This window comes from Fusarium phalaenopsidis, assembly GCF_050370095.1.
Source record: "Fusarium phalaenopsidis strain FUZ10S chromosome Unknown contig_32304, whole genome shotgun sequence".
NCBI classification, from domain to species: Eukaryota; Fungi; Ascomycota; class Sordariomycetes; order Hypocreales; family Nectriaceae; genus Fusarium; species Fusarium phalaenopsidis.
In genome coordinates, this window is record NW_028145404.1 from 3,906,891 (window position 1) to 3,934,188 (window position 27,298).

At 54.4% G+C, this 27,298-nt stretch overlaps 9 protein-coding genes across 9 annotated transcripts; 5 read left to right on the forward strand and 4 right to left on the reverse strand.

The window, feature by feature from the left end:
- Positions 1 to 1,234: 1,234 nt before the first annotated feature.
- LRP88_10479 (casein kinase substrate phosphoprotein PP28-domain-containing protein) lies at positions 1,235 to 2,162 on the forward strand (the record flags this gene model as incomplete). Its single annotated transcript, XM_083246937.1, has 3 exons — positions 1,235 to 1,301; positions 1,372 to 1,982; positions 2,052 to 2,162. The coding sequence occupies 3 exons, from the start codon at positions 1,235 to 1,237 to the stop codon at positions 2,160 to 2,162; spliced, it is 789 nt and encodes a 262-aa protein (XP_083098050.1).
- A 1,092-nt stretch (positions 2,163 to 3,254) lies between these two features.
- On the forward strand, positions 3,255 to 5,094 carry LRP88_10480 (surfeit locus protein 6-domain-containing protein; the record flags this gene model as incomplete). The annotated part of the gene is made up of 3 exons (XM_083246938.1): positions 3,255 to 3,275; positions 3,371 to 3,454; positions 3,577 to 5,094. 3 exons carry the CDS (start codon positions 3,255 to 3,257, stop codon positions 5,092 to 5,094), a joined length of 1,623 nt encoding a protein of 540 aa, XP_083098051.1.
- A 1,188-nt stretch (positions 5,095 to 6,282) lies between these two features.
- LRP88_10481 (Golgi phosphoprotein 3-domain-containing protein) lies at positions 6,283 to 7,530 on the reverse strand (the record flags this gene model as incomplete). Its single annotated transcript, XM_083246939.1, has 4 exons — positions 6,283 to 6,369; positions 6,421 to 6,872; positions 6,943 to 7,189; positions 7,270 to 7,530. 4 exons carry the CDS (start codon positions 7,528 to 7,530, stop codon positions 6,283 to 6,285), a joined length of 1,047 nt encoding a protein of 348 aa, XP_083098052.1.
- A 2,610-nt stretch (positions 7,531 to 10,140) lies between these two features.
- Positions 10,141 to 11,166, reverse strand: LRP88_10482 (uncharacterized protein; the record flags this gene model as incomplete). Its single annotated transcript, XM_083246940.1, has 1 exon — positions 10,141 to 11,166. One exon carries the CDS (start codon positions 11,164 to 11,166, stop codon positions 10,141 to 10,143), a length of 1,026 nt encoding a protein of 341 aa, XP_083098053.1.
- A 500-nt stretch (positions 11,167 to 11,666) lies between these two features.
- On the forward strand, positions 11,667 to 14,829 carry LRP88_10483 (translation initiation factor 2; the record flags this gene model as incomplete). The annotated part of the gene is made up of 3 exons (XM_083246941.1): positions 11,667 to 11,690; positions 11,742 to 14,580; positions 14,678 to 14,829. The coding sequence occupies 3 exons, from the start codon at positions 11,667 to 11,669 to the stop codon at positions 14,827 to 14,829; spliced, it is 3,015 nt and encodes a 1,004-aa protein (XP_083098054.1).
- A 342-nt stretch (positions 14,830 to 15,171) lies between these two features.
- Positions 15,172 to 16,368, reverse strand: LRP88_10484 (ribosome biogenesis protein TSR3; the record flags this gene model as incomplete). The annotated part of the gene is made up of 1 exon (XM_083246942.1): positions 15,172 to 16,368. The coding sequence occupies one exon, from the start codon at positions 16,366 to 16,368 to the stop codon at positions 15,172 to 15,174; it is 1,197 nt and encodes a 398-aa protein (XP_083098055.1).
- A 785-nt stretch (positions 16,369 to 17,153) lies between these two features.
- On the forward strand, positions 17,154 to 19,261 carry LRP88_10485 (VHS domain-containing protein; the record flags this gene model as incomplete). Its single annotated transcript, XM_083246943.1, has 4 exons — positions 17,154 to 17,705; positions 17,760 to 18,456; positions 18,518 to 19,002; positions 19,055 to 19,261. 4 exons carry the CDS (start codon positions 17,154 to 17,156, stop codon positions 19,259 to 19,261), a joined length of 1,941 nt encoding a protein of 646 aa, XP_083098056.1.
- A 1,000-nt stretch (positions 19,262 to 20,261) lies between these two features.
- LRP88_10486 (uncharacterized protein) lies at positions 20,262 to 22,304 on the reverse strand (the record flags this gene model as incomplete). The annotated part of the gene is made up of 2 exons (XM_083246944.1): positions 20,262 to 20,544; positions 20,596 to 22,304. The coding sequence occupies 2 exons, from the start codon at positions 22,302 to 22,304 to the stop codon at positions 20,262 to 20,264; spliced, it is 1,992 nt and encodes a 663-aa protein (XP_083098057.1).
- A 3,278-nt stretch (positions 22,305 to 25,582) lies between these two features.
- Positions 25,583 to 26,863, forward strand: LRP88_10487 (RPAP1-like protein; the record flags this gene model as incomplete). The annotated part of the gene is made up of 1 exon (XM_083246945.1): positions 25,583 to 26,863. One exon carries the CDS (start codon positions 25,583 to 25,585, stop codon positions 26,861 to 26,863), a length of 1,281 nt encoding a protein of 426 aa, XP_083098058.1.
- Between the last annotated feature and the right edge of the window lie 435 nt (positions 26,864 to 27,298).

Sequence of the window (27,298 nt, forward strand, 5' to 3'; positions counted from 1 at the left end):
CAGTTTTCTAGTAGGTTGAAGAAGAAAGGAAAGAAAAGTTCAAAAGAGAGGTCGGTTCGTGGTGGTTTTGTTCTGTGCGGCGGGTGGGGGCGGCGGAGCGGATAATTGATGTGCCGTGATTGCTTGGGGTGGGTTCACTGAGGAAGCGAAATGGGAGAGATCATGAAGTTGCATAGTATTCACTCGAAGAATGTCATGAACTTGATCTTTAACTAGAATTAGTAATTTTGTCGTTTATGCTTCAAAATGGATAGTTTCCCATGCTTATCCCCCAAAACAACTCCATGTACGGACTGCCAGTGTTTCAACTACAGCATGAAACCACCAAATGAATGGCTCCAGAGTTCAACAGCGACAGAACTTGGCTCTTCCAGGAAGGTACTTATCTATGCGCCAGCGGTGAGTCAAGGATCCAGGTTTCTTCTTGTGCTCTGCAGCACATCCCGTCTCGTGTCGTGTGCCTGATGGACAAGAATGGCACATCAACATTCGTTGAAAGCACGCATGCCCCTCTCCAGAGCGGATCAAACCACGACAAACAGGGGCACTCCCATTCGTGCAGCGGGCTCTGGAGATGGTGGATTTTCCATTGATGGTCCCTACCGGACCTCTTACGGGGCTTGTTCACAGTGGGCTCGTTAGGCTGCTCTGCCTCTGCCAACAGTCAGCTCACATCCATTGGGGGTTCCGTGATGCTCTTTGGCTCAGGTTGCATCTGAGTTGAGTCACACTCTTGGTTCGCATTGCTTTTAGGAGGTTTCTCCGGACTGGGTTTCTTTCGTGTTTCTTTCACATTGTGTATGTCTCTTGGCCTGCCTATCTTGTGATACCTATCCAACTGTTTTCTTCCACCATCAACCTTTTCACCTACTCGCGAATCTTCCCCATCCCTGTCACGCCTGTTCTATCAAGTGGCGCATTGTCACTCCCGACCCTGATCAATCCCTGATCGGCAAATATCCGACCCTTGATCTTGCCTCCTTTCACGCACATCCGTCCATAGGTATTAAAACTGGAAGCTGCCGTCATTAGCTACCCCGCTACCCCGCCTCCGGTCAAGTTTGATCAGCAAACAAACACCAACATCGACACCCAACAACTCCAGGAACAATAGACTTGGCGCTTTCATTAGCAACCGACGTCGCCGTTTAAAGCTTCGTATACGACTACAAGTTATCGATACTATCACCCGAAACTCTCTCATCCTTCACCTATATCATTCGAATTGCCCAAGATGGTTGGTGGTCCTGGAACGAGCTCTCGCGGTCGCGGAGGAAAGTTTCGAAAGCCCGCTCGTGGAGGTGAGTTTGTTCGGCCTTTACTCTTGCACTCTCTACTGCTCTTGACCTAGCGAATCTAACGACGATCTAGGTGGCAAGAAATTCTCGCGAGACATTCGTCCCGTTGACGCCGATGGCAACGAGATCAGCATGTGGAGCGTTGACGCCAAACGCAAAGACGACGATGACGATGACGACGACGACAGCGAAGATGACGAGACCACCGAAGACGAGACTACCGAAGAAGAGGATAGCGACGATGACGACGACGCTCCTGGTCCTTCTGCGGCACCAGCCCAGGAACTATCACGCGAAGACCGCAAGGCTGAGAAAAAGGCCCGCAAAGAGGCAGCCATAGCCAAGCAGAGAGCTAAGACTGTCGAGGTTGGCGACATGCCTTCGAGCGACGACGATGACGATGACAGCGAAGAGGATAGTGAGGACGATGACGATATGCCCGCCAACCCCAATCACTCTAAGAAGGCTCGCAACCAGACCAAGGCGGGTGTTGAAGAGATCACAGAGGGGGTCAGCAACATGGCTGCCCCGAGTCGACGTGAGCGCGAGGCTCTGGAGGCAGCTGCCGCAAAGGAGAGACATATGCGCCTGACAGCCCAGGGCAAGACAGACGAGGCCAAGGCTGATCTGGCCCGTCTCAAGGCCATCCGTGAGCAGCGCGCTCTCGATGCTGCCCGAAGACAGGTGAGTCTTTTAGTCCCGCCATTTTGGCCTCATCAGCCTACCTACGATTCATTACTAACTTGGTGATAGGCTGAGCGTGAAGAGAAGGAAGCACTGGAAAAGGCCAAGAAGGCCGAGTTTGAGGCCAAGGAGGCTCGTCGGAAGGAAACGGCCGCCGCCAAGAAGGGAAAGAAGAAATGAAGCACAGTCTAAAAGCTGCGATGGCGATGATGCGTGACTGAAGAAGACCTTTTGGTTGGTTATCATCTGGTTCCTGTTTGGCATTGCGTTGCATTGGATTGCGGCATTCATGGCATTGATGCATGGGTTGCCGATGCTACATGGTGATTGGCTCGCTTTTCTAAAAGCGTATAGCGACATGAAATGATGACTATCTTTTTTCTCGCATGATTTTGGTTTTTGAAGGGTGACATGTGAGACTAATTAGAAGATGGAAGTGGGCGAATGCTTGGCACAAAGAGTAGAGTTGGAAGAGTTGACGTTGCTCCTCTTTTCCCTTAACACCAATATGGAAAGGTTTGCAGACGACCACTAACAAGCGCCTGTCTTGATTTTGGAGAGAGGTCTTGGACTGGTTCAATAGAGCCGTCATAGCTAGTGTTCCAGTCTTGGTGTTGCTCTGATATGTCCACTCAGGGTGAGATGCATAGAGGTGGCACGGATTGGTAGCAAGGGCATAAAAGACACTTGTAGCTTTTGATATTCACAGCCAATATTAATATGATATTATTACTCCGACTAGGCACTAAGACATTGTTGATGTATTTCCGTCTCGACATAGACTTCTTTCAATGTCGTCAATTACCACCATGAAAGCGAGAAGATGGACACTTGGGGTGCATAAGCTGAGTCGAATGTCAGCAGTTTCGATTGGAAGAGAGCTTCACGCATATACCAGAAAGAACAATAATTGCGGCCCTCGCCATCTTCCATGATTGTAACCATCATAGATCTTCTGCTCCAGACCCTCGAAGGCTATCCCCGTCTGTGTCGAGGCGGAGGCGGCAGTACATAAGCTAAAGTACAGGGGTGGAGTAGGCGGCTGTGGTTCCCCACAAAGCCCGTTTGGACCAAAACGGAAGGGACTGGACAGAGAAAAAAAAATCACTGGAGTCCCCAAAAAAATCGACGTCGGCCAAATCGCCTTCCGAGCTTTCTCTCCAACCTCACGAACCACCACGACGAGCCTCACAGGGACCTAACTAGGATACCCTCACCGCTCTATCGTCTCCTCCGAAAATACAGTCGACATAGCGGATACACGTCCTCACCATGGCCGAATCTTCGCTGCAGGTCCGTCCTCACAGTTGCCCTCGTGCCCCGCCTGTCGCCAGCCAAACATGAAGGCACGGCAATAGGAAGCCGTGAAGCTGACCCAAGCACTATAGGATCGCCTGCGCGACCATGCAAAGGCCTTTGATGGCCTCTTAAGTCTTATCCCGGCCAAGATGTACTATGGCGAAGACACAAGTGTACGTTTCTGACTTCAGAACCAACCAACCTCTCCCCGCCCCCAGAGAAAACCACACCACCTGTCATCCACCGCGCAATCCCGCCCAGAAGCCTACAGACGAGGCTAATTCATCTCTTCTAGAACCAATGGAGCAAGAAGAAGCAGACAAAGCAAGAGGCCGCCGCCGCCCGTCGCGGAAAGCTGGACCCTGACAGCGAGCTTAACAGAAACGCTAAGGAAGTTATGGATGAGCGCGCAAAGAACAAGCGCAAGCTACGCGAGATGCAACAAGAAGACGATGGCGATGACGAAGATGAGTGGGAGGACTACGATCCCGTCCCCGGCGTCGACAGCGAGAAGCCCGGCGAGGGCCTCAAGACAAAGACCGAAGGCAACAAGAAGCAGAAGCTCGACGACGATGACGATGTAGATGCCAAGACCGCTCCTGAGGCGACATCCTCCAAGCCTTCAAGAAAAGAGGAAAAGAAGGCTGCGAAGAAAGAGAAGAAGAAAGAGAAGAAGGCTGAGAAGAAGTCCAAGAAGTCAGAAGCCACCGACGCAGACAATGAGGCGCCCGCCCCTACGCCCAAATCACAGAAGCAAGCCAAGAAGCAAGCGAAGAGTCCTGTCGCCAAGGTCCAGAAGCAAAAGGAGGTGGACGAGTCATCGGCTGTTCAAGGTGATGGTGAAGTTGAGCCCATGGATATCTCGGGGCTGGAAAAGGATGATGAGGCTACCGACAACTCCATGCCCGAATCCGAGCCACATTCTCCCACCTTCGACTCCTCAACAACTGCCCCCGGGGCTCCTGCTGAGCCTGTCAGCGCAACCACATCCGTCTCATCCACCATCCCTCCCTCCGAGAAGCCCAAGCACATCAAGATCCCCGCCGACACCGAGGCCCTCCGCGCACGGCTAGCGGCCAAGATTGAGGCCCTCCGCGCCGCTCGAAAAGCTGACGGCCCCGACGGCAAGCCCATCCGTACACGCCAGGAGCTCATTGAGTCGCGGCGGAGGAAGCAGGAGCTCCGCAAGGCCCATAAGCAGGAGCTGCGCAAGCAGGCTAGACTGGAGGAGCAGCGGAAGCGCGAGGAGGCTCTGGCGTCCAGCTCCCCCGGTGTCAGAAGCCCTGCTGTTGAGCTCGACGAGAACTCCAGCAACTTTACGTTTGGCCGCGTCGCCTTTGGTGATGGCGCCAAGCTCTCGCACGACCTCAGCTACGTCCTCAACCAGGGCAAGAAGAAGGGTCCTTCAGATGCCAAGACGGCTCTTATCAAGGTGCAGAACCAGAAGAAGCGCCTTCAAGAGCTTGACCCCGAGAAACGTGCCGACATTGAGGAGAAGGATGCTTGGCTGACGGCCCGCCGCCGCGCCGAGGGCGAGAAGATCCGTGATGATGAGGCGCTTCTCAAGCGTGCTGTCAAGCGCAAGGAGACGGCCAAGAAGAAGAGTGAGAAGGCCTGGCGCGAGCGGTCTGACGGTGTCAAGCTTGCGCAGAAGGAGCGCCAGCGCAAGCGAGAGGACAACCTGCGCAAGCGCCGTGACGACAAGCTTCTTGGAAAGGCTGGCAAGAAGAAGAAGAAGCCTGCTGTCGGAGCCAAGAAGAAGGGGCGTCCTGGATTTGAGGGAAGCCTTGGCGTCGGTGGACGAAAGAAGTGAAGCTCAGTGATGACAAAGTCAAAACATAATGCCAACGAGAAAGACGAAAGGGGTTGAAGAAAAGCAAGATTGATTATGCTTTGTTTATTCTCAAGACACGGCGCTGGAGGAGTCCCGGTCGGCAAAAAGCAAAATAGGGGACGGATTGATGCATCGAAGGAGCGGCGCGCAGAGATTCATCTTTGTAAGGCAAGGCATTGCATATAGCACATAGTGGAACGTTTTCCCCCTTGATCAACATGAATGAGAGAGCGTGCCTTGAACGCGCCGTTTAATGCAGAACGAATCCTTGCCTTGGTGTGCAAATTCCCCCTCAAGATCACATCCGTCCATACCATGTTCTCATCTGTCCCAATGACACCGATCTTGAAGCCATCACCAACATCACCACTGAAAGGAAAGACACCACAGAATCCACTCTTTCAGAAAAAAGACGCCCGTGTTCCATGAGAGAGAGAGAGCATATCTGCCCCCTTTTGTTTTCTTCTCATTACAACAGTTTATCAGCAGAAACCCCCTCCTCCCTCCCTCCTCCTCCCACCCCCAAAAAAAATCAACGACAAACAGCACGGCTTTGACTTTAGTACGCTTCACGTATCGTATCAACCTATGGGCTCCCCCCTTCCTTTGCCTTCCTAAACACACATACATACACAAACACTGTCATTTCCGTCCCTCTTCTTTTTGTTTCCCAAAAACAACGGAAGAATAGATGAGTCTCGACCAAGATAAAAAAAAAAACGAAGAAGAACAAAAAAAGACATTAAAAAAAAAGGGCATAGGGGCCGGGAGTATGCGGGCCACCACCAACACCACCAGTAAAACATCCATGACAGGCCCTTCAGCAATGAATGGCAGAGCAGTTGAGCCGAGTCCTCGGCGTGCCCTGGTCAAGAGAAAGCTGCGCCCTGGTCCCGTTGCGCCAAAGTCAAGACCCCGGAATTTCCTTCGATTGCTCCATGTGGTAGGTGATGTAGGTTCGTGGGTCCTCGCCATACTCCCCCTGACGGGAGCGGCGAGGCTGTTGTCGTTAATTCGTGAGAACTATAGAGGCGGGTGAGGTCGGCGGAACGGAGGCCTCGAGAGAAAGGGTTTGGCTTGGCCTGGGCGCAAATCGGAAGTTGGTTGGGTGTTACCAAGGCGTGATGCTCAATGATGGCGACACGCATGTGGCCTAGATGAGTACGTCTATAGGAGGGAGTCGAGTCGGGTGAAGACGCTCAAACAGGCCGCAACAACCTCGAGTTGAAGCTCCTTGTCCTTGCCGCTGTTGACCTCCTGTGACAGTGTTAGCTCTGCGGTGCGTGCGAGTCAAGAATAACCTACATCTGCAATCGCCTGGGGCAGGTTGGCTCCAATGCCATTCTGCACAGCCTTCTTGCCAAACGGCCACTGGCTGTAGTCAGCGAGCAGATCATCTGTCTGCGCAAAGGCCCTCTCACGGGCCTCGTGGCCAAGGGTCGACAAGGCATTCTCGAGGACGTTAGCGGCGTAGGCGGCGCAAACCATGGCGATGCTGCGTGTGTAGCGGAACTCGAGCGACTCGGGGAGGAACTGGCTACCGTTGAGGACGACGGTTCTTTGGGTGAGGATGTTGCGGACGCGGCGACGGATCTCCTCCTTGGCGCCACCATCGGCGACGGGGTGGGTGGCCATGTCAAAGAGCAGGAAGTTGCGCTTCTCGGTGCGAAGGATTCCCTTGTCGACGAGGCCCTTGGCAAGGCGCTCTCGGACCTGCTTGAGCTGGTATCCGATCTTCATCAGGTTCCATGTCTCGCCTGCATGCCAAAGAAAGGGGTCGTTAGCGAGGAGAATTCGAGACTCGTCAGCCAGGGCAGGGCTATTTACCGCTCATCAGGTCAATCCAGGTTGCGACGCTCATCTTTTCGCTCTGCTTCATCATCTTGAGGGCTTCGTCGAGGAGGACCTCGCCGGTGAGGGTGTCATCTATGACTTCGATGTTGCGGTCTGCGAGAGGGAATCGTCGCCTGGAAGCATCCTTCTCCATTGCGATGCGACCACGGAAGGCGAGCTCGATGACGATGCATCCTCGGAGGGCGTAGGAAATGTTGTCGTTCCAGAAAGAGAGGTAGCCCTAAAGAATTGTTGTCAGGATCGTGCTCCTGAGGCAAAACAGGACAGCTGCCCTGAAGCAGTTTTGGTGCATGTGCCTACCTGCTTATCCTTGAGACCAAGCAGCAGAACCTCCTCCATAAGGGTGAGCTTGGGCTGCTTGCTTCGCTCAGCGCTCTCACTAATGTCTCGAGGGTCGAATGCGATCTTGTGGCCATTCTCGGTGTTCTCGTAGCTCGTCTCGGGGCCGCTGTCCCTGGTGTTGGGGGTGCTCGTTCTGGGGCCAGAACCGTTGCTGGCGTCTCCCTCAGCTGAGGGACCTGCGCCGCCCGCACCACGGCGTCGCGTCAATCCCGATGACATGTCGAAGAGGATGGGTGGATGGGGTATTTGACGGTGGGAGGAAGAGGAACCGAGCCGAGTCGAGTCGGAGCGAGCGAGGCTATTCGGGAGAAGTGGTTTGTCGAGGCGACGTTGAAGGGGCAATCTGATGGCCGGGAACTTGATTGACTGGCCTGGGCTGGGCTGAATGGGGTGGGTTGGCGCGCCCAAGAATTAGGGGTTTTGGACTGGGTCTGTCTGTTAGCTCTGGAAGCCACCCAGCCAGTGACAGTTAAGCAGGTAGACAAAGGGGGCCCTAGCACAGCACGAAACGGCAAGCCGAGGGCAGAGGAGGAAGCTGTTTTGGCCTGTCTCGTCTTGTTTGAATGCTCCTTGCCTTGCCAATGTCAATGTCGCGGCGAGAAAAATACTGACTGACCTGGCTTCTTGGGGGACGCTAGAGCAGGGGTTGGTTGGTTGATTGTCGCTTCTCAGCCGACGATGATCCGTAGTAACGGGACAAGCTTCAACGGCTTTTAACGGGTTGGCGAGTGCTAGTAAGAGGAAGAACAGCAAGCTTGGCGGCGGTGAGCAAAAAAAGAGTGCAGAGTGCACCTCGGTCTAGAAGCTGAAGCCTGATGAGATGATGTATCTGCTCAAGGCAGAGCCAAGGTACATACACGCTGGCGGCCGGCGAGGGGGATTTTCCGCATCAGCGCAGGGCGTGATAGGACGCCTGCCTGTGAGTGACCTCTTGAAGGAAGGGAGCAGGAACGAAGCCGAGGATAATGCAGGGAAGGAGACGAGGGAATACGAGATATTGGGTCTTTTTTTAAGTCGTCTGTCAACTTTAAACACGAATGTCCTCATTTACACAATTTTTACACCGTTCCCGAAGCATCTCACAAGGTCAAGAGCTTGAATCTCAAGTCGCGTGAAGGGATCTAGACTGTGACAGCTCGCACACGACTCTCTACCTGTAACATCCAGGAACAGCAATCGCCGAGTCCACACCAGGCTGCGGATAGATTGATGGATCTCGCGCAGGATTCTCCTCTTGGAGGGAGAGTACAGTCAGCATTCTCCCTCAGTGTAGATAGTCGGCTCCCCACCTACAGCTCCAAGCCTCCCTTTATCTCAGCCTCATTCCCCAATACATCCTGCCAGCTTGGCTCTCCGGAGCTCTCTCATGTTTCCCTCTAAACGCAAGCTGTTTCACCGCCCTACGTACACGGTACGTACCTCAGCACATAGCATGGCCCCATCAGGAAAGGACTGGAGCCAGGATTCTCCGCACGTGCCACCCACTCGCCGCAATGCGCTAATCTGGGCTCTTAGTCAGCCACAAAGCCAAGAAACACCACCACACACAATTTCAACTTCATCTCATCAAATTCACCTCAAGCCATCCATTAACCTCGATGAGATTGTGACCAGGACATGCTCAGCATGCTTCAAATACCCCAATTTCTAATCTGCAGGTATAATACGGTGCTCACTGCTAGCAAACCTCCTTCGATGTCCATCCTGTCGACCGATATCCTCTGCAAATCTTGATGCACCGATTTGACGCCCTAAACCGATTCGCGAGCCACATCCGCCGTAACTACATCGAATTATCCTTCCATCGACTTGAGCGAGTAATTCCAAGGGTGTGAATGCAACTCTTGGCTCCCGTCATTGCCCCTGATCGCGCTTAGCCCTGCCTCCTGAAGTCAGGGGTGCCTGGGCAGATTGGGTTATTTGGATATCAAGTTGTGGCATGACATACCACATTGGAATCATGTCAAGTGACCATGGCTCCTCGCGTTCATGATGGTCATATCAAACCTATCAGACATGTCAACTGGTTGAAATGGCTCGGAAAAGGTCGGCGTACCTCCTGGTATGGTCATTGTCTTGAGATCCTGTCGTCTGTCCATTTTACATGACCGACTAAGGACAGAAACGTTGTTGGGTTTGGCCTGGGCTGACATCCCTTCCCCTTTGGGCAGCTTTCGCTTCGAGTACGGGCCACCCGCTGTGGCGCCTTGGGTATATGCGGTGATGCTGCCCTCGTGATGGCCGACAGGGTGCGCAGCTGTCAGCCAGCTGTCAGCCAGCTGCCAGCCAGCCAACCCCGCCCCAACGCAGCTACCTTTATCATTCAAAACCCCGGAGCATCTGGCAACAGCGGACAGGTCGGTCGGTAACTGGCCTAGCAGTAGAGCTTGTGGTCTGGAACCAGCTACCCGACGGGGTAGGCTGCCCAGGTCGTGAGTTCGAGCCTAGGTCGGTGCCGGGCGCCGTTCTCATAAACACCGCCAGCCCCTGGACTGAGCCGGCTAAGGACCACCGGGGACGCCCGCCTTAGACGGACAGCTTTCGAGGCTGGACTCCGGTGAAAACAAATACTTCGCGAAAGCAAGGGCGCGCTGTAGTCTCGACGCTGAGTGAGAGCGGGAGCAGGGCGAATAATTTCTTTTTTGGTGTTTTCATCAAAACTGATATTCGTGTTTTGTTTCTCTTCTCCTTTTTGTATTTACAAGCTTTGCGCCTGTCTCCTTTTGCTGAGCTGCTTTTCGATATCCATGTCGCCCGGTTTTGGTGATATTCTCTACATAGTTGGATAGTGTATAATACAATGCGACTCTGCCTGCCTGCCACCCTCGCTCAAGATGGAATTGGTCCAACGCTCTTCCTCCAAAGCTCATCAAAGTTAATGTTCTGGGCCTCAAACAGCTCCCGGATTCTCTTGGCCGCAGCCTCCTGCTTCTCAGGTCCAAAGCCGCCAGGCTGCGTCGCCTCGTATTGCACAATCTCAATCCAGCGATAGAACAAATCCTCCTTTCCAAGCTCCACGAGCGCATCCCTAAAGGCAAAGACCTGGCGGCGTCGCTCGTCCTCGCTCGAGGCAGCGGGACCTCGCGGATCGTAGGACATCCAGCCGAAGTCGGGGTGGTGCACCAGAACAACGTTCTTGAAGGCATCCAGGGCGATTTCCTTCTTGTCGACCATTCGGTGAGCCAGGATCATGCGCGCCCAGTCGAGGTCCCACTGGCCGTTCATGAGGAGGTAGCCAGTCTTTTGCTCCTGGAGCATAGGAGATGTCGCCTGTTGTATGTAGGCGAAGAGGATCTTCTGAGAATCCTCGTCGGCGAAGAGATCCTTGATGACCTGGTCCCATTCCCGGCTGCGGCGCACGTAGATCTCCTTTGCGCGGAAGCCGACCTGCCATCTCCACTGGCACGGGTTTCCACGAGCCTGTCCGGCGACGAACTCGACGGGCCAGGGCCAGACGAAAATAAGGAGGATGAAGTCGACCATCATGGTAAAGGCGCGTCTACCAATCTCCCAAGAAATCTCGGACCATGTCGAGTCAGCCGTGTTCAAGGTTGTCTCATTGTCATGACCAAGGCCCGTCATGATGAGCTTCCAGTACCAGGGGACGATCCAGTACATGCGCAGGACAAAGAGCAAGACGACGACGATGTTCATGCCGACAGGAACCATAAAGATCTTGCGCTTCAGTTCGGCGGGCTTGGAGTCGACATGGGTGATGTAGACATGCTTCTCCGAGAGGGAGCTGATGAAGGGCTCCAGGACTTCCGGGGGCTGCTTGAAAGGTGAAGGGGGTGCGCCATCCTTTGGTGAGGAATTGGCGGGTTTTGACTTGGCCGCTCTCTTATTCGGAGCCATATTGGATGGTCTTTGGCTCTGGACCGAGCGTTGGAGGTTGGAGTTGTTTGAGGCTAAAGAGATTGTGGGTGTTAAAGAGTTGTGAAATGTGTTGTCTAGAGATGAGCAATGGTGGTCCACAAAAATGTCGGGACAGACCTTGTCATGCCCAACAGGTGTCTCTTGCCCATGCGCGCATCAATTGAGCCGGGCCAGGTTTCAAAAACTCCATGCTACATACACAAACCTATATAAATCAAAAGCATTTAATTTTACAAGTTTACCTCTTATTTTGATTCATTCATTGTCATCCTTCGAAATCACCTGCTCGCTATTTGGTGTCGTGGATGTGGCGGACAATCCCAACGCCGACGCGGCTGGGTGTGGCTGAAAAAAAGCCGGGTCTGCTTCTGCCGAGCCGATGATGAATGGCACTCGAGCTCGAGATCTGAGCACTACCCACCATCACGCCAAATGTCGAGACAGACTTGCCCCCAGTCTGTCAATCTCTTATCGTGGCAATGTTAAGAGCCCGTGCCTTGCAGGTGAATACGTTGGATGGTCTCTCAATTGCCAATTGTCTAATTCAGTTCTAGGGACGCGGTAATTCCTTCGTTTGCGCCTACTGCCGTCTCAAGCTTTCGCCGAGGGAAGCACAGCTCAGAGATCGCCATGTATCAACTTCTATAATATCAGCCGGGACGCCTGGGGTATTATCATGCCATTCTACGCAGTCTCTGGGCGTGCGAGCCCTTTCGACGAGCTCCCCGCTTCATCGGCCGGACGATAAAGGATCCCCTCCCAAGCCGGGAGGCTTCCCGGGCAGTGGTTTTCCTGGAGGATTCGGGGCTGGAGCAGGGTCTTTTGGTTCTTTTGGAGTCGCCAAATCAACACCGGACACTGCCAAACCCACTTCACTTCTCCCCCATGAGCTCGAAGCTCGTAGCAAGATGGGACTCGCCCCCAAGAAGCCGGCTCCCGTCGCAAAGGTCCCCGATCCTCCCCAGACAGCCTTGGCAAGTCAGGAGCAGGACAAAAAGAAGAAGAAGAACAAGAAGCAGAAGCAGAAGCGCCAAAATAAGGCTGAAGACAGGGCCGAGAATAGGGCTGCCCTTTCGTCGGCTCTTGCAGAGGCTTTCAAGACGGACCGTACCCCCGCTCCAGTGGCGACGCCCAAGGCTTGGTCCAGCAATGAGCCTGAAAAACCAGCTGCCCCTGCCTGGGGGGCTTTCAGCTCTCGCAAGATTGACACGCAATTACCAACTCGCGAGCCACAGTCCCAGGCCAAACCCGTGGAGAAGCAACTGCCAAAGGCACCTGTAACACCTGAGAGGCCCACCGGGGAGGCCGCTTGGGGGGAGATGAAGCGTGCCGCGCGAACGACAAGCGACAGCACTGAGGAGAAAGAAGGCGATTTCTGGGACGCACTTGAGACTAGAGTCAGCGGCTTCCGTGGCAAGCCCGGCACTACCTCTAAATCTAGCAGCCCGCAGGTTTCGCCTGATGCAGTCCAAGATTTTTGGTCCCAGGATCTTCAAACGCCGCAGGAGCAGCAACCAAGGCGCAAGTCCCGTTTCGAGGCCGAGGAGGAGGTTGATGATCGACGAGGCAAGAAGGGCAAGCGCCCGAAGAATGTGCGAAAGCAGCAGGACGACGACGAGGACTGGGACGAGGACTCCATTCGCCGATGGGAGTTGAGGCAGCGCAAGAAGGCTGAAAAGGATGCCAAGAAGCGTCTTGAGGAAGAGGCCAATAATGCGCCAGTGCCCATCTTCCTCCCCGAGTACATCAGCGTGGCCAACCTGGCACAGGCGCTCCAGATTCGGAGTTCAGACTTTCTGCATGACCTCGAGACCATGGGCTTCGAGGAGCTCACCAACGACACCATCATGACTGGTGACACGGCAGCTCTCGTTGCTCAGGAGTATGGATTTGATCCCACCGTCGACACTGGTTCTCAGCGAGATCTACGGCCTCGACCTGCGGCAGAGGATCCATCCTCGTTACCTAGTCGTCCTCCTGTGGTCACCATCATGGGCCACGTCGATCACGGAAAGACAACTCTCCTTGACTGGCTTCGCAAGTCGTCAATTGCTGCTCAGGAACATGGTGGCATTACACAGCACATTGGTGCCTTTGTGGTTCAGATGTCATCTGGGAAGCAAATCACATTCCTCGACACTCCAGGTCACGCCGCCTTCTTGTCCATGCGTCAAAGAGGTGCCAATGTCACCGATATCGTGGTTCTAGTTGTGGCCGCCGACGATAGTGTCATGCCTCAGACGATCGAGGCCCTGAAGCACGCTACAGCTGCCAAGGTACCCATCATTGTCGCCATCAACAAGATCGACAAGGAGGACGCCCGGGTCGAACAGGTCAAGCTCGATCTCTCCCGCAATGGAGTCGAGCTTGAGGAGTTTGGAGGCGATGTTCAGGTGGTCCCAGTCAGTGGCAAGACCGGCAAGGGCATGGAAGACCTTGAGGAGAACATTGTCACCCTGTCTGAAATCCTCGACGTTCGCGCAGAGACCGACGGTATGGCTGAAGGTTGGATCCTCGAATCCAGCGTCAAGCAGACTGGCAAGGTCGCCTCGGTACTCGTCAAGCGAGGAACATTGCGTCTTGGTGACTACATTGTCGCCGGTAAGACGTGGGCCAAGGTCCGTGGCCTCCGCAACGAAGCTGGTGCTGAGATCCCTGAAGCACCACCTGGAACCCCTGTCCAGGTCCTCGGCTGGCGTGACCTTCCCGAGGCTGGTGAACAGGTCATCCAGGCTCCTGACGAGAGCAAGGCCAAGACGGCGGTTGAATATCGCCAGGAGATGGCCGAGAGAGAAGAGAGCTCGCAACAGCTTGCCGAGCAGGAGCATCGTCAGCGCGAGAAGGCCGCAGCAGAAGAGGCAGCCGCTGCTGCAGAAGCTGAGGGCATCGAGGCGGAAGCCGGCGAGTCGGAGCCCGGTATCATCTTCCAGAACTTCATCGTCAAGGCCGACGTGGCCGGCTCGGTGGAGGCGGTATGCAGCACCGTCCAGGAGCTGGGCAGCAACGAAGTCCAGTCCAAGATCCTGCGATCCTCTGTCGGTCTCATCTCCGAGTACGACGTCGACCACGCGGCCGCGTCCAAGAGTATAATTATCAACTTCAACAACACCATCCTCCCCCACATCCGTCACCGTGCAGACGAGGCGGGCGTGCGCATCATCGACCACAGCGTCATCTACCACGTGGTGGACGACGTCAAGGCCGCCCTCTCGGACCTCCTGCCCTACAAGATCTCGCACAAGGTCCTGGGCGAGGCCGACGTGCTGCAGCTGTTTGCCATCAACATCAAGAAGCGTGTGCAGAAGACCATTGCCGGCTGCAAGATTCGCAACGGATCCATCAAGCGTACCTCGATGGTCAAGGTGATCCGAGCCGGCGAGGTCGTTTATGAAGGTCAGTTTTTGCCCCCTATTGAACCCCCTTTTCTCTCGTCTTGTTTTTTAGGGAGACCCAACTTGGAGTATTTGTTCCTGTGCTAACTCGTTTCCAGGCAAAATCGACACGCTAAAGCACGTCAAGAAGGACGTCATGGAGATGGGCAAGGGCACCGAGTGCGGTATCGGCTTCGACGACTTCCAGGACCTCGAGATCGACGACCAGATCCAGACATACGAGGTCCTCAAGGAGAAGCGCACACTGTAAGAACAAGAGTGTAAAAAAGTGTAGTGTACGAAATCGCAAAAGTAGAGAGACTCTTCCCTAGAGGAGGAGACATGTATGACTAGTTAAATGAAGCATGGTCTGATGAAGGGAATAAGGGGGGTCATGTATGAAAAGGGTGGTATGGATGGATGGAGGCGATATATATCAAAATCTCAATATTTATGTAAAGATGTCGAGATTAATAGATCATGATTCATATTTCCAGCTTTTACCCCTACATTCTCATGCTTTCGTAAATCACATCGAGGATGGCCTTTGTTTTGTCATCTCGTTGAGACCATCTCCTCAACCCGGCCCCCTTTTCTCTCACATCTCCCCATATCACCGTCTATACGGCGCCCCAACAGCATTTGATGAAAAGGTCCTCGTAGTGACCGTAGCCTGAGAACGCTCCTTCTCCAGCTTCGCCAAGCCAATACGGTCCGTCACGGGAGTAGCCTCAATGATGTTGTCAAACTCGTCATCCTCATCGTCGTCGCTGTCACCATTGTCCGAGTCTGGCTGCACATCCGTGGCAGGCTTGAACTGTTGCTGCTGTTGATGAGGGTTCGGGATGGTGGCGGGCTTCTTGTCGTCGTCTTGGTTGGGGTTTATAAAGGTCTTTGAGGCAAGGACCTTGCGACGGATCTCGGCCATTGCGTCTTCATCATCCGAGTCGTCGGATATTGCATAACGGTCCTTTTCTTCCTCCTCTTCCTCTTCTTGCGCACTTGGCTTCTGTGGTTTCTTGCCCAGGTATATGCCATCTATGCTGCCCTCGTCGTCCTTGTCGGAGCCCTCTTCGTCATCATCCTCTTCGTCATCGTCATCGTCGGAGGGATCCATGCGTCTTCGGTTAGTGTTTCCGGTGGCCCAAATATCATCGTTACCCTCTTCCCTGCTCTCGGTGTATTCCCTCTCCAGCTGCTCCATCCACTCCTCCTCAGTCTTCTTCACACTGGCCTCGTCGGTACATGCGGCATAGCGCTTGAGCAGGCTGGAGTTGATTTCGAGGAATGACGGTCCGTACGAAAAAGGCTCTAGAATCTGCTCCGCCCAGTCCGCGTGTCCACAGATATAAAAAGCTGCCGCGAGAGCCTCGACACAGTTCAACCGCCAGGGCTTGCCGTAGTTGACGGTGTTCGCAGCGACGAGGTACGGCAGCAAGCGCTCACACTTTCCTCCAACCTTGTTCCACTGAACCTCCTTCGTCCTCGCCCAGGAGCACTCCACAACTGCAGCGCCATACTGGTCCATGAGCTCGCGGTCGGCGGGGGAGACGACGTGCTTGCCGTTGGGGGTGATGATGACGCCGTTGTGGCGCTGGCCGAGGTGGAGGTCGCGCATCATGCCGAGCTTCATAAGCTTCTTTCCGGAGCATCGCTTGGGGTCGCAGTGGCCGAGGTCCCAGCAGGCGGCCTTGAAGGCTGGACGTGACGAAGGGCCGTCTCCGTCATTGTTGCGGGGTGCTCGAGGGCGCGGGGGACCATGTCCTCCCTTCTTTCCCTTGGGGTTGAAGTCTTTCTTGTGACGGACCATGATCGACGTTTGATGATTATGCTACTGGAGAGTTAATGGCGTGAGGTAGCCGTTAGGTGCTGATCCAAGGTGGAAATGGTGGATGTCGTGACGATATTTATTTTATTTTTTACTTTTCCCCAAGATTCTTTCTGTATTGGGTTTCGACCTCTAGAATCATGGCGGGGTTCAATGGAGGGGCAAATACTAATGGGCTGCAGCACGTCAGGGGTCCCTAGCACCCGTCGGGAAGCTCTTTCAGCACCAAGGTCCCCTGGAAGCCGCTGTAATTGGTATCAATTATCGGAACGGAACATTCAACGCACCGATGCCTTGCAGCCACTCTCCGCTCTCCACTCTACCTACGGCGGAAGCCACAGTGCCACGTTCTCAGCACATCATGTCCATCCACGGTCCAGGTCCACGTTGGGTGCCTCTTTAGCGCAAGCTGTCAGTCTCTCAATAACCCCCTTGTTTGTTGCCTTCAAGCCAGGTCGACTCGAGTCCTGCAACCACGTCGACAGCTACAGGCTCCAGCGACGGTCACAGGGTTAGCAGCTTCAACCTGTTCGTTCCCTTGATACTACTCCTTCAACTTCAGGCTTCCATTCCAACAGCCTGATCCACATCCCATCGGCCTCGAGCTCTATACCCTGCCTTCCTCCCCCCGCCGGCTTCTATCCGCCTTACGACCAGCTCACTCTCGTATTCGAATTGTGTCGTACCGTCTAGCCAGCGCGCGCAATCCGATCCGCCTGCTCGAATAGCTTCCGTGTATATCGCCTCTTCAACACCAGCTATATACCATGGAAGCCGCCTCTGCTCGCGCCGGAGCTCGCGACCGCTGGGGGGAATATGCTGGTTCCGGCCGCACCCCCTCACAGCTGCAGCGCTTTATCCAGGCGGCCTGCAGTCCCGAGAACTACGAGCCCAATCTCGCCCTCAACCTCGAGATCTCGGACCTCATCAACTCCAAAAAGGGCAGCGCCCCTCGTGAAGCCGCCACTGCCATTGTCGGATACATCAACAACCGCAACCCCAACGTTGCCCTGCTGGCCCTCGGCCTGCTCGATATCTGCGTCAAGAACTGTGGATACCCCTTCCATCTGCAGATCGGCACCAAAGAGTTTCTCAATGAGCTTGTCAGGAGGTTTCCGGAACGGCCCCCGATTCGGCCGACCCGTGTGCAGGCCAAGATACTCGAGGCGATTGAAGAGTGGCGAGGAACGATATGCGAGACGAGTCGATACAAGGAGGATCTGGGCTTCATCAGGGATATGCACCGGTTGCTGAGTTATAAGGGTTATGTCTTTCCCGAAGTGCGGAGAGAAGATGCTGCTGTTCTTAACCCCAGTGATGTAAGTGACCAATCGCCCAAACCAGCTATATCGCATACTCACCCTGTCTATTAGAATTTACAATCTGCCGAGGAGATGGAAGAGGAGGAACGCGAGGCGCAATCGGCCAAGCTTCAAGAGCTCATTCGACGTGGAACCCCTGAGGATCTCCAAGAGGCCAACCGTCTCATGAAGATCATGGCTGGTTATGATACGCGATCCAAGACAGACTACCGCGCAAAAGCTGCCGAGGAGGTCGGCAAGATCCAGGCCAAGGCGCGGTTACTGGAGGAGCGGTTGGAGGCCTTCCAGGAGGGCGATAAGATGCAGGATGGCGATGTCTTTAGCGAGTTGGCCGCTGCCCTTCAGAGCGCCCAACCCAAGATCCAGAAGATGTGCGAGGAAGAGTCGGATGACCACGAGGCTGTGGCCAAACTCTTGGAGATTAATGACAGCATACATCGGACGGTGGAGCGGTATAAGTTGATGAAGAAGGGCGACTTGGCGGGCGCGGCCAAGGTTGCTGCTGGCGCTCCTCCTCCCTCCACTTCAGGGGCTGCAGCAGCTTCATCGAGTGCGGCCAACGAGCTATCGCTCATCGACTTTGACGGCGACGCGTCCAATGGCAATGGCGCCCAGTCGAGCAGCACCCCTGCGCCAGCTTCTGGCGCTGCTGGTATCGAGAATGATCTCCTTGGACTGGATATTGGAGGAGATTCGGGCAGTTTTGGACAGGGCGGCGGCATCGCTCTTGGATTCGGCGCAAATCAGAGTAAGTCTTGGCTTCAAAGCAGCGACAACGCATTATATCAGATTGCTAACCACCATCCCAGACATCCCCGGCCCTGCTCTGCTCTCTTCCCTAACCCAAGACAACTCGGCAAAGGGTCCTGTGTCAACACCAACTCCTCCCCCTTTCTCGCAATTCGCCTCCTTCTCACAGCCCGCGTCCCAGTCAGCTACACCACAGCCCTCTCTACTTCAGCAGTCTGTCCACGCGCCTCCGCCCCAGCCCGCCTCTGATCCTTTTGCTGCTCTCAGCGCCGGCCTTTCCAGCTCGCAGCGGGCTTCTCCCGCCCCGCCGCAGGCTCCAGCCGCTTCCAATGACGATGACGAATGGAGCTTCTCTTCGGCGCTGCCTCCTGAGCCTGCCAAGCCCAAGGAGCATCAGGCAACCGTCAGCAACACGAACCTCCGTATCGAGCTTCGTGCCACCCGGTCACCTGCCGCCGCCAACGCCATCAATATCGTATTTGCCTTTTCCAACAACATAGCCCAACCCATCAGCGAGCTTCACTTCCAGCTTGCCGTGACTAAGGTATGCATTACTCTTATCGACCATTCAGAACACCAAGCTAACCCGATACTAGGGCTACGAGCTTCAACTTAAGCCTCAGACTGGGCGTGACCTCGCTCCCAAGCAGGCCCGAGGCATCACCCAAGAAGTCCAGGTCTGGCACGCGGGCAACCACGCCCAAAAGGTCACCTCGGCCAAGCTCCGATGGCGGGCCTCTTACAAGGTCGGCGATCAGCAGGCCAACGAGATGGGTGAGGTTTCCGAGTTTACTCTTGCATGAGGGAGCTTTTTTCTTGAGAGTTGAGCAGATGGCTTGGAAACCTTGAGATAGTTGAGATAGCATGAGGTGCAGAGAACAATAGTAGGGGTGATTGGTTTACTTTGGTGTTGAATCATGAGAGGCTGAGCATAGGACAAAGAAGAGAAAAAGCGACTTGGCGGATGCATGTGCTTGCAGAGAAGCCCTTGCTGTCTCTTTGGTGTGTGTTCTGAGGCTATCTATCAGCGGTTATCTAGCCAAGATACTTGAAGAGGAGTTCAATTAGTGCCAACTAGATGAGGTTGGTTGATTTATTCAAGCCATGACAAGAATTGGTTGCATAAACTCTATCAATATAGTTATCAAAACGCACAAGACGAGCATCATGAGCTTCATCAACATGGATGTTCACATAGAGTGCGTCGCACAACATATCACGCAACGTGCTTCAATATTAACCGTCTGTCGTCTTGTCATCTTCACATTCATTCGACTCAACGCCTACTCTAAACACATCTGTCTAGCCCCTGGGAATAAGCCTCCTCGCTTGGGAGACTGTGTGGCTCACTGTGACGCCTCGTCGCCGTTCGTCCTTCCAAAAGGAGCCTGAACCCCATTCCTTCTAAGATCCCCCCATCCTTTCTTCACTTCGTGCCTTTCTTGCCATGTTGCATCGATCCATCCACAACCCAGTGAACGCCGTGATTCCGAGACCTGGTAGGTTTTCTCCCTTCATACATGCGAAATCCCACACGCGCCGATTCTCCAACAATTCAAAAACTCGAAAGAAAAGAAAAAGAGGAGGCCATGCCGGGCCAGCCATGCTTCGCAAAGCAGGAATATGAAAACAAAGAAAAGAAAAGAAGAGAAGGCGGAATCAAGTCTGAAGTGAGGTATCGAGGATGCCTGTACACGGCAGCGAGCCAAGGCCAGGGCCCTTTCATTAAGGTCGCGCCTTGAAAGTGAGAAGCTATGTGGCTTCGTCGTTGCGTAATTCGTTTGGTGCCGTATTCAATGCCCTCTAAGCGCCCAATTCGCTGACGGCAAATGAAGGAGTGGTCGGGTTGAGTGAGTAGCCGTGGGTCGGGGTCTTAGCCAGCTGCGCCATGCTTTCACGCTCAGCCTTTTCGCGTTCGCGCTGCGCCTTTTCCTGCTTGGTGATGCGAGGCTTTCGTGTCACTGAGCCTCCGCGAGATCCAGGGCCTCCTCCGCGGCCACTGCCAGCTCCGCCTCTAGTTGACGCTCCTCTGCCACCACCTCGGCTGCCTCGTCCACCACGTCCACGCTTAGGAGGACCTTCGTGACTGTGATTTGTTAGTAACTGGTCAACATCGGCTAGTTTTGGAGATACATACCCAGCTGCGGGCTTCTCAACCTCGGGCACCAGGGGTCCAGAGTAGACAAAGAATCCGTCACGGCTGGCCGCCGCCTGGGCCTCCCACAGAAGCTCCGAGTCGTCCACAAAGTCGTCGTCAACGTCATACTGATCCTCCTTGAAGTTGCGCTTCTTCTTAGGCTTGGCCTGGGCGTCGGGGCCGCTGGTGCCACCGTTGTCGGGGTTGCTAGCCTCGGCGTCGGAGAGATCAACGGACATTTCATCACCCGATTCGCGGCCAGATTCCGCCTTTTCCAGGGAGGCGGCTGCAGCGGCAATTCGAGCCTTGCGGTCCCGGTTGGCCGCCAGGCGAGGGTGGAGCGCGTCCCATCCGTATCGTTCCTCAGCCATGCGCATAAAGTTGACATAGCGATTTGTTTCTCCAGCCTGGATCGGGACGCTGAGGACAATGGTTGGGGCCTGGAGTTCTTCACCAGGCTTTGCTCGCCCAAAGTCGAGAATAGACCGACCCTCGCTTTCCTGCATGTCGTCGAGGTTATCGGTCTTAGGAGTTGAAACTCCGGTATGAGGCTTCTGCTTCGGAGATGACCGCTTGATAGGGCCGTTAGAGATGGTTGTAAAATTAGACTCTTTAATAACTGGGCGCTGGACAGGAGGTGGTGGTGGAGGCGGGTCCTTCTTGGCCTCCTGAGCAAGTGATCGTGATGATGGTGTAGGTGTAGAAATTGCTTGGGGTTCCTTTGAGGGGGATGATGGTTGCGAGGGCTCTTGTGCTTGGAAACGGGGCTGATTCGAAGCCGGTTGGAATGAGCTGCGAGAATCACCGCCGCCGAGTAAGCTTGCAATGGTTGGGGAGCGGTTTGGCATTTGAGAAGGCGCTCGAGGAGAACCAGAAGCAGAGCCGTAAGGGTTATGAGAAACCATTGTCTCGCGAACGGGATCGTAATTTCCACGGATAGGGTCGTAACTTTGGCCGCTGGTGCGAACAGGCATCGAGGTGGAATTGTTTGATTGGGGCTGTGGTTGAGACGACGGTCGCTCGGCCGGAGGATCCGAGTTCAAAATGCTTTGCATAGAACCAAAGTGCTCTCGTTTGGGAATCTTGGGCGAATAGCGCTGGTCGGTCTGGTGGGCGGAAGCCGGTTGCTGGTGATGTTGAACGGGTGATGAGGCTGACACGTTTGAGACATCCGAAACACGTGGCTGACGGGAAGCAGAAGATGCAGCAGCAGCCAGGGACTTTGAATCGGCAGCAATCTCGTTGTCGGCATCGGCAGGCGCAATCTTGCGTTTGCGCTGCATTGGGGGTGCATTGGGATCGCGCGGCTTGCGAGGCTTACGAGCAGCCTTGGCGATTTCGTTGCCATCCGAGTTTCTAGGTTTCACAATGGTTCCCGGCTTGCGGCCGGGCTTCTTTCTGGGGACACCTGCAGCCGTCAATTGCACCCACTGGTTGTCGACCAGAGCGTATCTCCTGGGAGGCCCCGTACCCGATTGAGGTGGCAGGGGAAGCGGGGGCCGGCCTTGTCCATGGCTCCGGCCGATGTGTTGATATTGCCCGTCGCTTGAAACAACAACGATCTCGTCATATTCTTGGGGGACGCGACTATCCGAAGCTTGTCGCGATGGGGAGCCAGGCTCTGAGAGAGAGCCCGAAGGCGGCGAGGACAGCTCGCCGGCTGACGAGTCGTATCGCGACATGGACGTGTCGGCAGCTGTCGCGGCCATGCCGAGGCAAGGATGGGAAATGAACGACGTTTAATAATCCAGGGTCTTGAAATCGTCCGGAAGCTGAATGCACCGCGTGCGAAGTTGAAAAGGGCTCCTGTAATCGTGGGGAGCAAAAAGAGAAGAAAAAGGCGCTTATTACCCGTGTAGGAAATAAGAACCACGCATGCGCTGCAAAGAGGAAATCGAACAATGTGTCGCGCGCAAACGGGCAAGGCTGTGATTCAAACCACCAAAGGTTGAATGAAAAGGCGGCGAATAGCGGTGGACGTACGTGGTACAGTACACGCTAGGTCGCGCGGAGCTGCACCAAAAGGTCGGGTACAGGTACAGGTACAGCGAATAGAATTGCTTCCAAGCTTGGGTGCGCGGGTCTCGCCAGAAACTGGTTGCAGGCGGGAAAAAAAAGCGTGACGGAGCGTAACGGAGCGAAGCGGGCTGTGAGTGGCCAGAAGCGGCAGGCGGGTGCGGGCGGTGGAGCTGTCAGGATCTCTGAATAGCCTCACGACGTTTGAGTTGGGCAACGACCAAAACGGGCGATGCGGGTTGCGCGGGCGAAAAGGGGGGTCGGACGCGGGGGAGGAATCGATTCGAGGCGGGCGAGTGATGCTGCAGCACCGGGCGCAACAGATGATGGTGATTCGGTGATAATTACGATAGGCAAAGGATGTCGAATTGATGAATTTGAGCAAATCCCATGTGTCGTCGTTGGGGGGGAATGGCGGGTGGTGGAGGATTGCGGGTTGAGAGAGGAAGAAGGAGAAGGAAAAAGGGAGGAGAAATGAGATGGGGATGGCTACCTTTTTTTTCGGGGCGACAACAACATTTCTTATTTTTCTGGCGGGAAGGAGAAAAACGGGGCAGGCCAGCAGCTTCTACAAGAGAGCTGCTAACTTTGAATGCTACGACTCCGGCACGACACGACGCACGAGGGGAAACGAGGGGGCGGACCAGCATCATCTGGCAACAAGGGAAATTCCATTATTAAACGCCGATTAGACCAACCGAGGGTGCCCTCATGAGACTAACAGTCAGTCAGTCTAGGCTGGGCGTGGACAACAACACCATAGGCCGGACGTCACGGGCATGCCGCAGTCATTCGGGCCAAACCACCACAAGGGGGGGGCGAGGCCAGGCAGGAAATCACTTTGATACGGCTTCGGATGCGAGGGAATTCGTCACCAGAAGCCTCGAAACGGGGGGGAAGGTCGTAGGGGGGGCGTCGGCCAAGTAATTGGACGGGGCTCGTGGATGGGGTCAAGAGTCAATCAAGAGAGCAACAGGACACGACGGGCAGCCGGGCTAGGCGGGAAAAGGCGAGACGAGAGCCTAGAGCCAGAGGAAACCGAAAGACAAGACGCAAGGCAATGCTTTTGAACGGGACGGGACCTGATAGAGAAAACACTCGACGAGACAAGACGGCTTTGACGCACGGATAGAGGTACAAGAGGTACGAGCCGGTGCAGAGCCAAGCCCTCCCACCTCAGATTCCCAAGCGTCCATGTGCAACATCGGAGGGGGGAGGGACCAGGGGGCCCAGGGGGACCAGCAGCCTTCTGCGAGCTGTGGGTGAACGCAGGTCAGCGGTCTAGCGTGGGGAAACACCAGGAATAAATCACCTCGCAAGTACCTCTTTGTATCCCGGGACGTGCTGCCACCTCCAAACTGTGGCAGCACGAGTGGGTACTTGTACCTTGCGCCTGTGACCCTTCTTTTTTCGTGTTCCCTCCGGGGTCAGCCTTCAATGAACCCACCTGCCGTGTCCATCATCCCTGGGAGGCGCGCGCTGGGCCCCCCCTGCAGCGCCTTTTCGCTTGTGGGCTTGGGATGGAAGAGGTTGTGTGTGGGTGGACCGTCTCGTCCGGGAACCAAACGTTGAACCAAGCTTAGGCGCGCTACGTCGACAGGGATTTAACGCGGCTGCAGCCATTCAGCCACATGTTTGTTTTTTTCGGGAAGGTCATATGTGGCTGTGAGGTTCCAGTTTTCCTGTCCAAACCGCTAATGCAAGGCGAGCTGGCAAACAGTGAGCTCAAAAGTACAGTTCTCTTTTGTATCTTGCGGTTGAAAATTCACGCTGCTAATTCCTCTCCGCATCTGTCGTGTGAAAATCACCTGTCCCTGCTGTCGCTCGCTGATTGACCATCCATGCAGGGGTCACACCAATCGGCACTTTTCGCATACGTATCAGGTGCCCCGTGCTTCCCTGACCAGAGAGATCTTATCTGTTGCGCGACCAAGGGGGGCTGTCGGATAAAAAGCAAAGCTCTGGGCGTAATGAAAAAGCCAAGGACGTCCGATGGTCTTGGACGGTGCCGATACTAATAGCTCGAGTAATGTCTTTGAATCAGGAAATTACGTTCCACCTGCCTGGGTGATTAAGGTTCTCCCACGGGCCACACCAATTACTCAAATCTCGTAGCTCGAGAACAGTGAAAAAGTATATTGATCTACCTGACTGTCTAATATCACCTACTAGGGCATATTTATACACTCCATTAAGAGTTTTCAACATTTTCAACCCAATGTTGCGGCGGAACATTTTCAACTCAAAGTGCATAGTATTGAAATTGCCAGCCGCGCACGGGTTCTGGAATTTTGAAAAGAAGGAGGATCGATCGGCGCTAATGCACCCACCCCAGCACCCAATCTGTGGCGGTGCAACATGCTTCAGTCCGGGGCTTGCTATTTTAATCCTCATTTAAAGTGTTTCTTTCTAGCATCCAAAGAAAAGACAATATTAACGAACTCCGTTACACGTTATATACTCGTTTCAAATTCACATCTACTATCCATCTTCTGGTTGTCCTCTGTGTTGTGTGCTGCCATTCTCATCCTTCCGTAATTATGGCGGCTTACTAAATTGGGACTCGCGTTTCAGAGCCCAAACCTTGACCACGATAATTCCAGCTCCGTTTTACCGTCTCATGTCGCATGACATTTGGCGAGTAATGATGCGAGAAACACCCAACCCGCTCAAATAGGAAGCTCCGAGTGCATTTTTGCGCTCAAATCAGGCTCCGAGTGCTCCCCGAGAGCTGCCTCTCCTGTGCTATTCCTGCCTGCACATTTCGTGGTTCCTTTGGAATTCTCAAATCTCACAATTTCACGTGGCACTCAGCGCGGATAATCCGCCCAAACATTTTCAAAATGTGGGGTCGCGCCAGTCCGTGCCCCACTCTAGATTCTCCGCGGTGCCTCCACCGAAAAAAGACGTCAAGATCAAATCAGGATTGTTAAGCTTGGCCTTTGCGACCTGACAAAGCCTGCACAACACCATGGATCCTACACTCTTAATCGGTGATGTTGTCGAGCGCGACTCTAGCGATAAGAAGCCTGTCGAGTTCTCCGATCAACCCATCTCATCTACCGGGTTCCCGCAACACAAACGACGATGGAGGACGTCTGCCTTCAAACAACAGCGCGCCGAGGCAGCCGGCCAAACACCCAGCGCCCGCTCACAACCACAGGACCGACCTGAGGTGAATAAAGCTCAAGATTCGACTGCGAATATAGGCTTCGAGGAGGTTGAGAAGAAGCGCATCGATCAGGAGAACCGTCAGAAGCTCGCCAGCATGAGCCCCGCCGAGATCGCCCAGGCGCAAAACGATATCATGAACGGATTGAATCCTGCTCTCATCCAACGGCTATTGCAGCGAGCCAATATCGATGAGCCGGCTGGTCCATCGCCGTTCGATCCCCCGCCATCCGAAACACCACAGGCGCCTGAGCCTCCACCCGAGATCAAGATCGAGGATACATCCAAGACCATGACATCTTCTGTAGCAGATGATGCGGCGCAAGGCGCAAAATCTACAAAGGAGGCCGTCTCAGAAAATAAGACGTCTCCATCACCTGCTGTCTCAACAAAGAAGATCGCAGACGACTACGATGAGGACCAACCCCCAACCCAGATACCCCCCGATATTTTCCCAATCACCGATCTACCCAAGTCGGTTCACTTCCCAGCTCCTCCAAGCCTTCCTGATGTCGATCCTTCCGATCCCGACTTTTTGGCTACACTGCATGAGAAATACTTCCCTAACCTCCCAGCCGATCCAAGCAAGCTCGCCTGGATGGCTCCTATCCCCACCCAGGACAGCCCTGCAGACAAAGACTCTTCTTACTACCCACATCCTGAAATCGCGGTATCAGCTTTCCGATTTGACTTTCGGGGTCGATTCTTATCCCCAAGGGTCAGTCGATCTATTCCCTCATCCAAGGGTCTACATCATCATGGAGAAGCCCCAGAGGCTGCAGGATATACCATTGCGGAGCTGGCGCGGCTCGCCAGAAGTGCAGTCCCAGCACAAAGATGCATGGCATTCCAAACGCTTGGAAGAATTCTGTACCGGCTTGGAAATGGAGAGTGGGGAAAGACTGAAGACGATCCCGTCGCTATGGGAGTGTGGAACTCAGTTAAGCAGGGTCGGGTATTGCAGAGTCTGATGGAGGCGGCTATGGGTGAGGGTGGCCATAGAGGCAGCCGCGCATATGCAACTGAGGCTCTCTGGCTTTTTGAAAAGGGTGGATGGAAAGAAAAGTACAAGGGAAGGTGAACGAACAAGTGGATGAACAACGTGGCTCTTCACGGATGATAGTTTGCGGCTTGCATGGACAAACGCATACCCCTTACAGCTGCTATCACCCAAGAGATGGACATATCGTATACAGCAGCCAAATATCCATGACAGATACGCAGGCCACGTGATTGGAAGAATCCACGATGTCAATGGCTCGTTGGTTGAGCAAAATAGCGGGAGAATTGGTGTCAGGGGCTGCATGCTTGGTTGAGCAATGGATGACTTAACTGGTGCCACGTAGCAATGATACATGACAATGAAATCTAGAAAAGCGTCCACTGTGATGGCATTTGTTTGTGTCGAGGCAGGATCACGGGGCTCAAGGGGTGGTGAAATGAGAGTTGGGCTGCCAGAAGCCAATCCAATCCTGTTATCTGTCCATGGATGTTAGCCGAGTTGTTGAGAAATGAC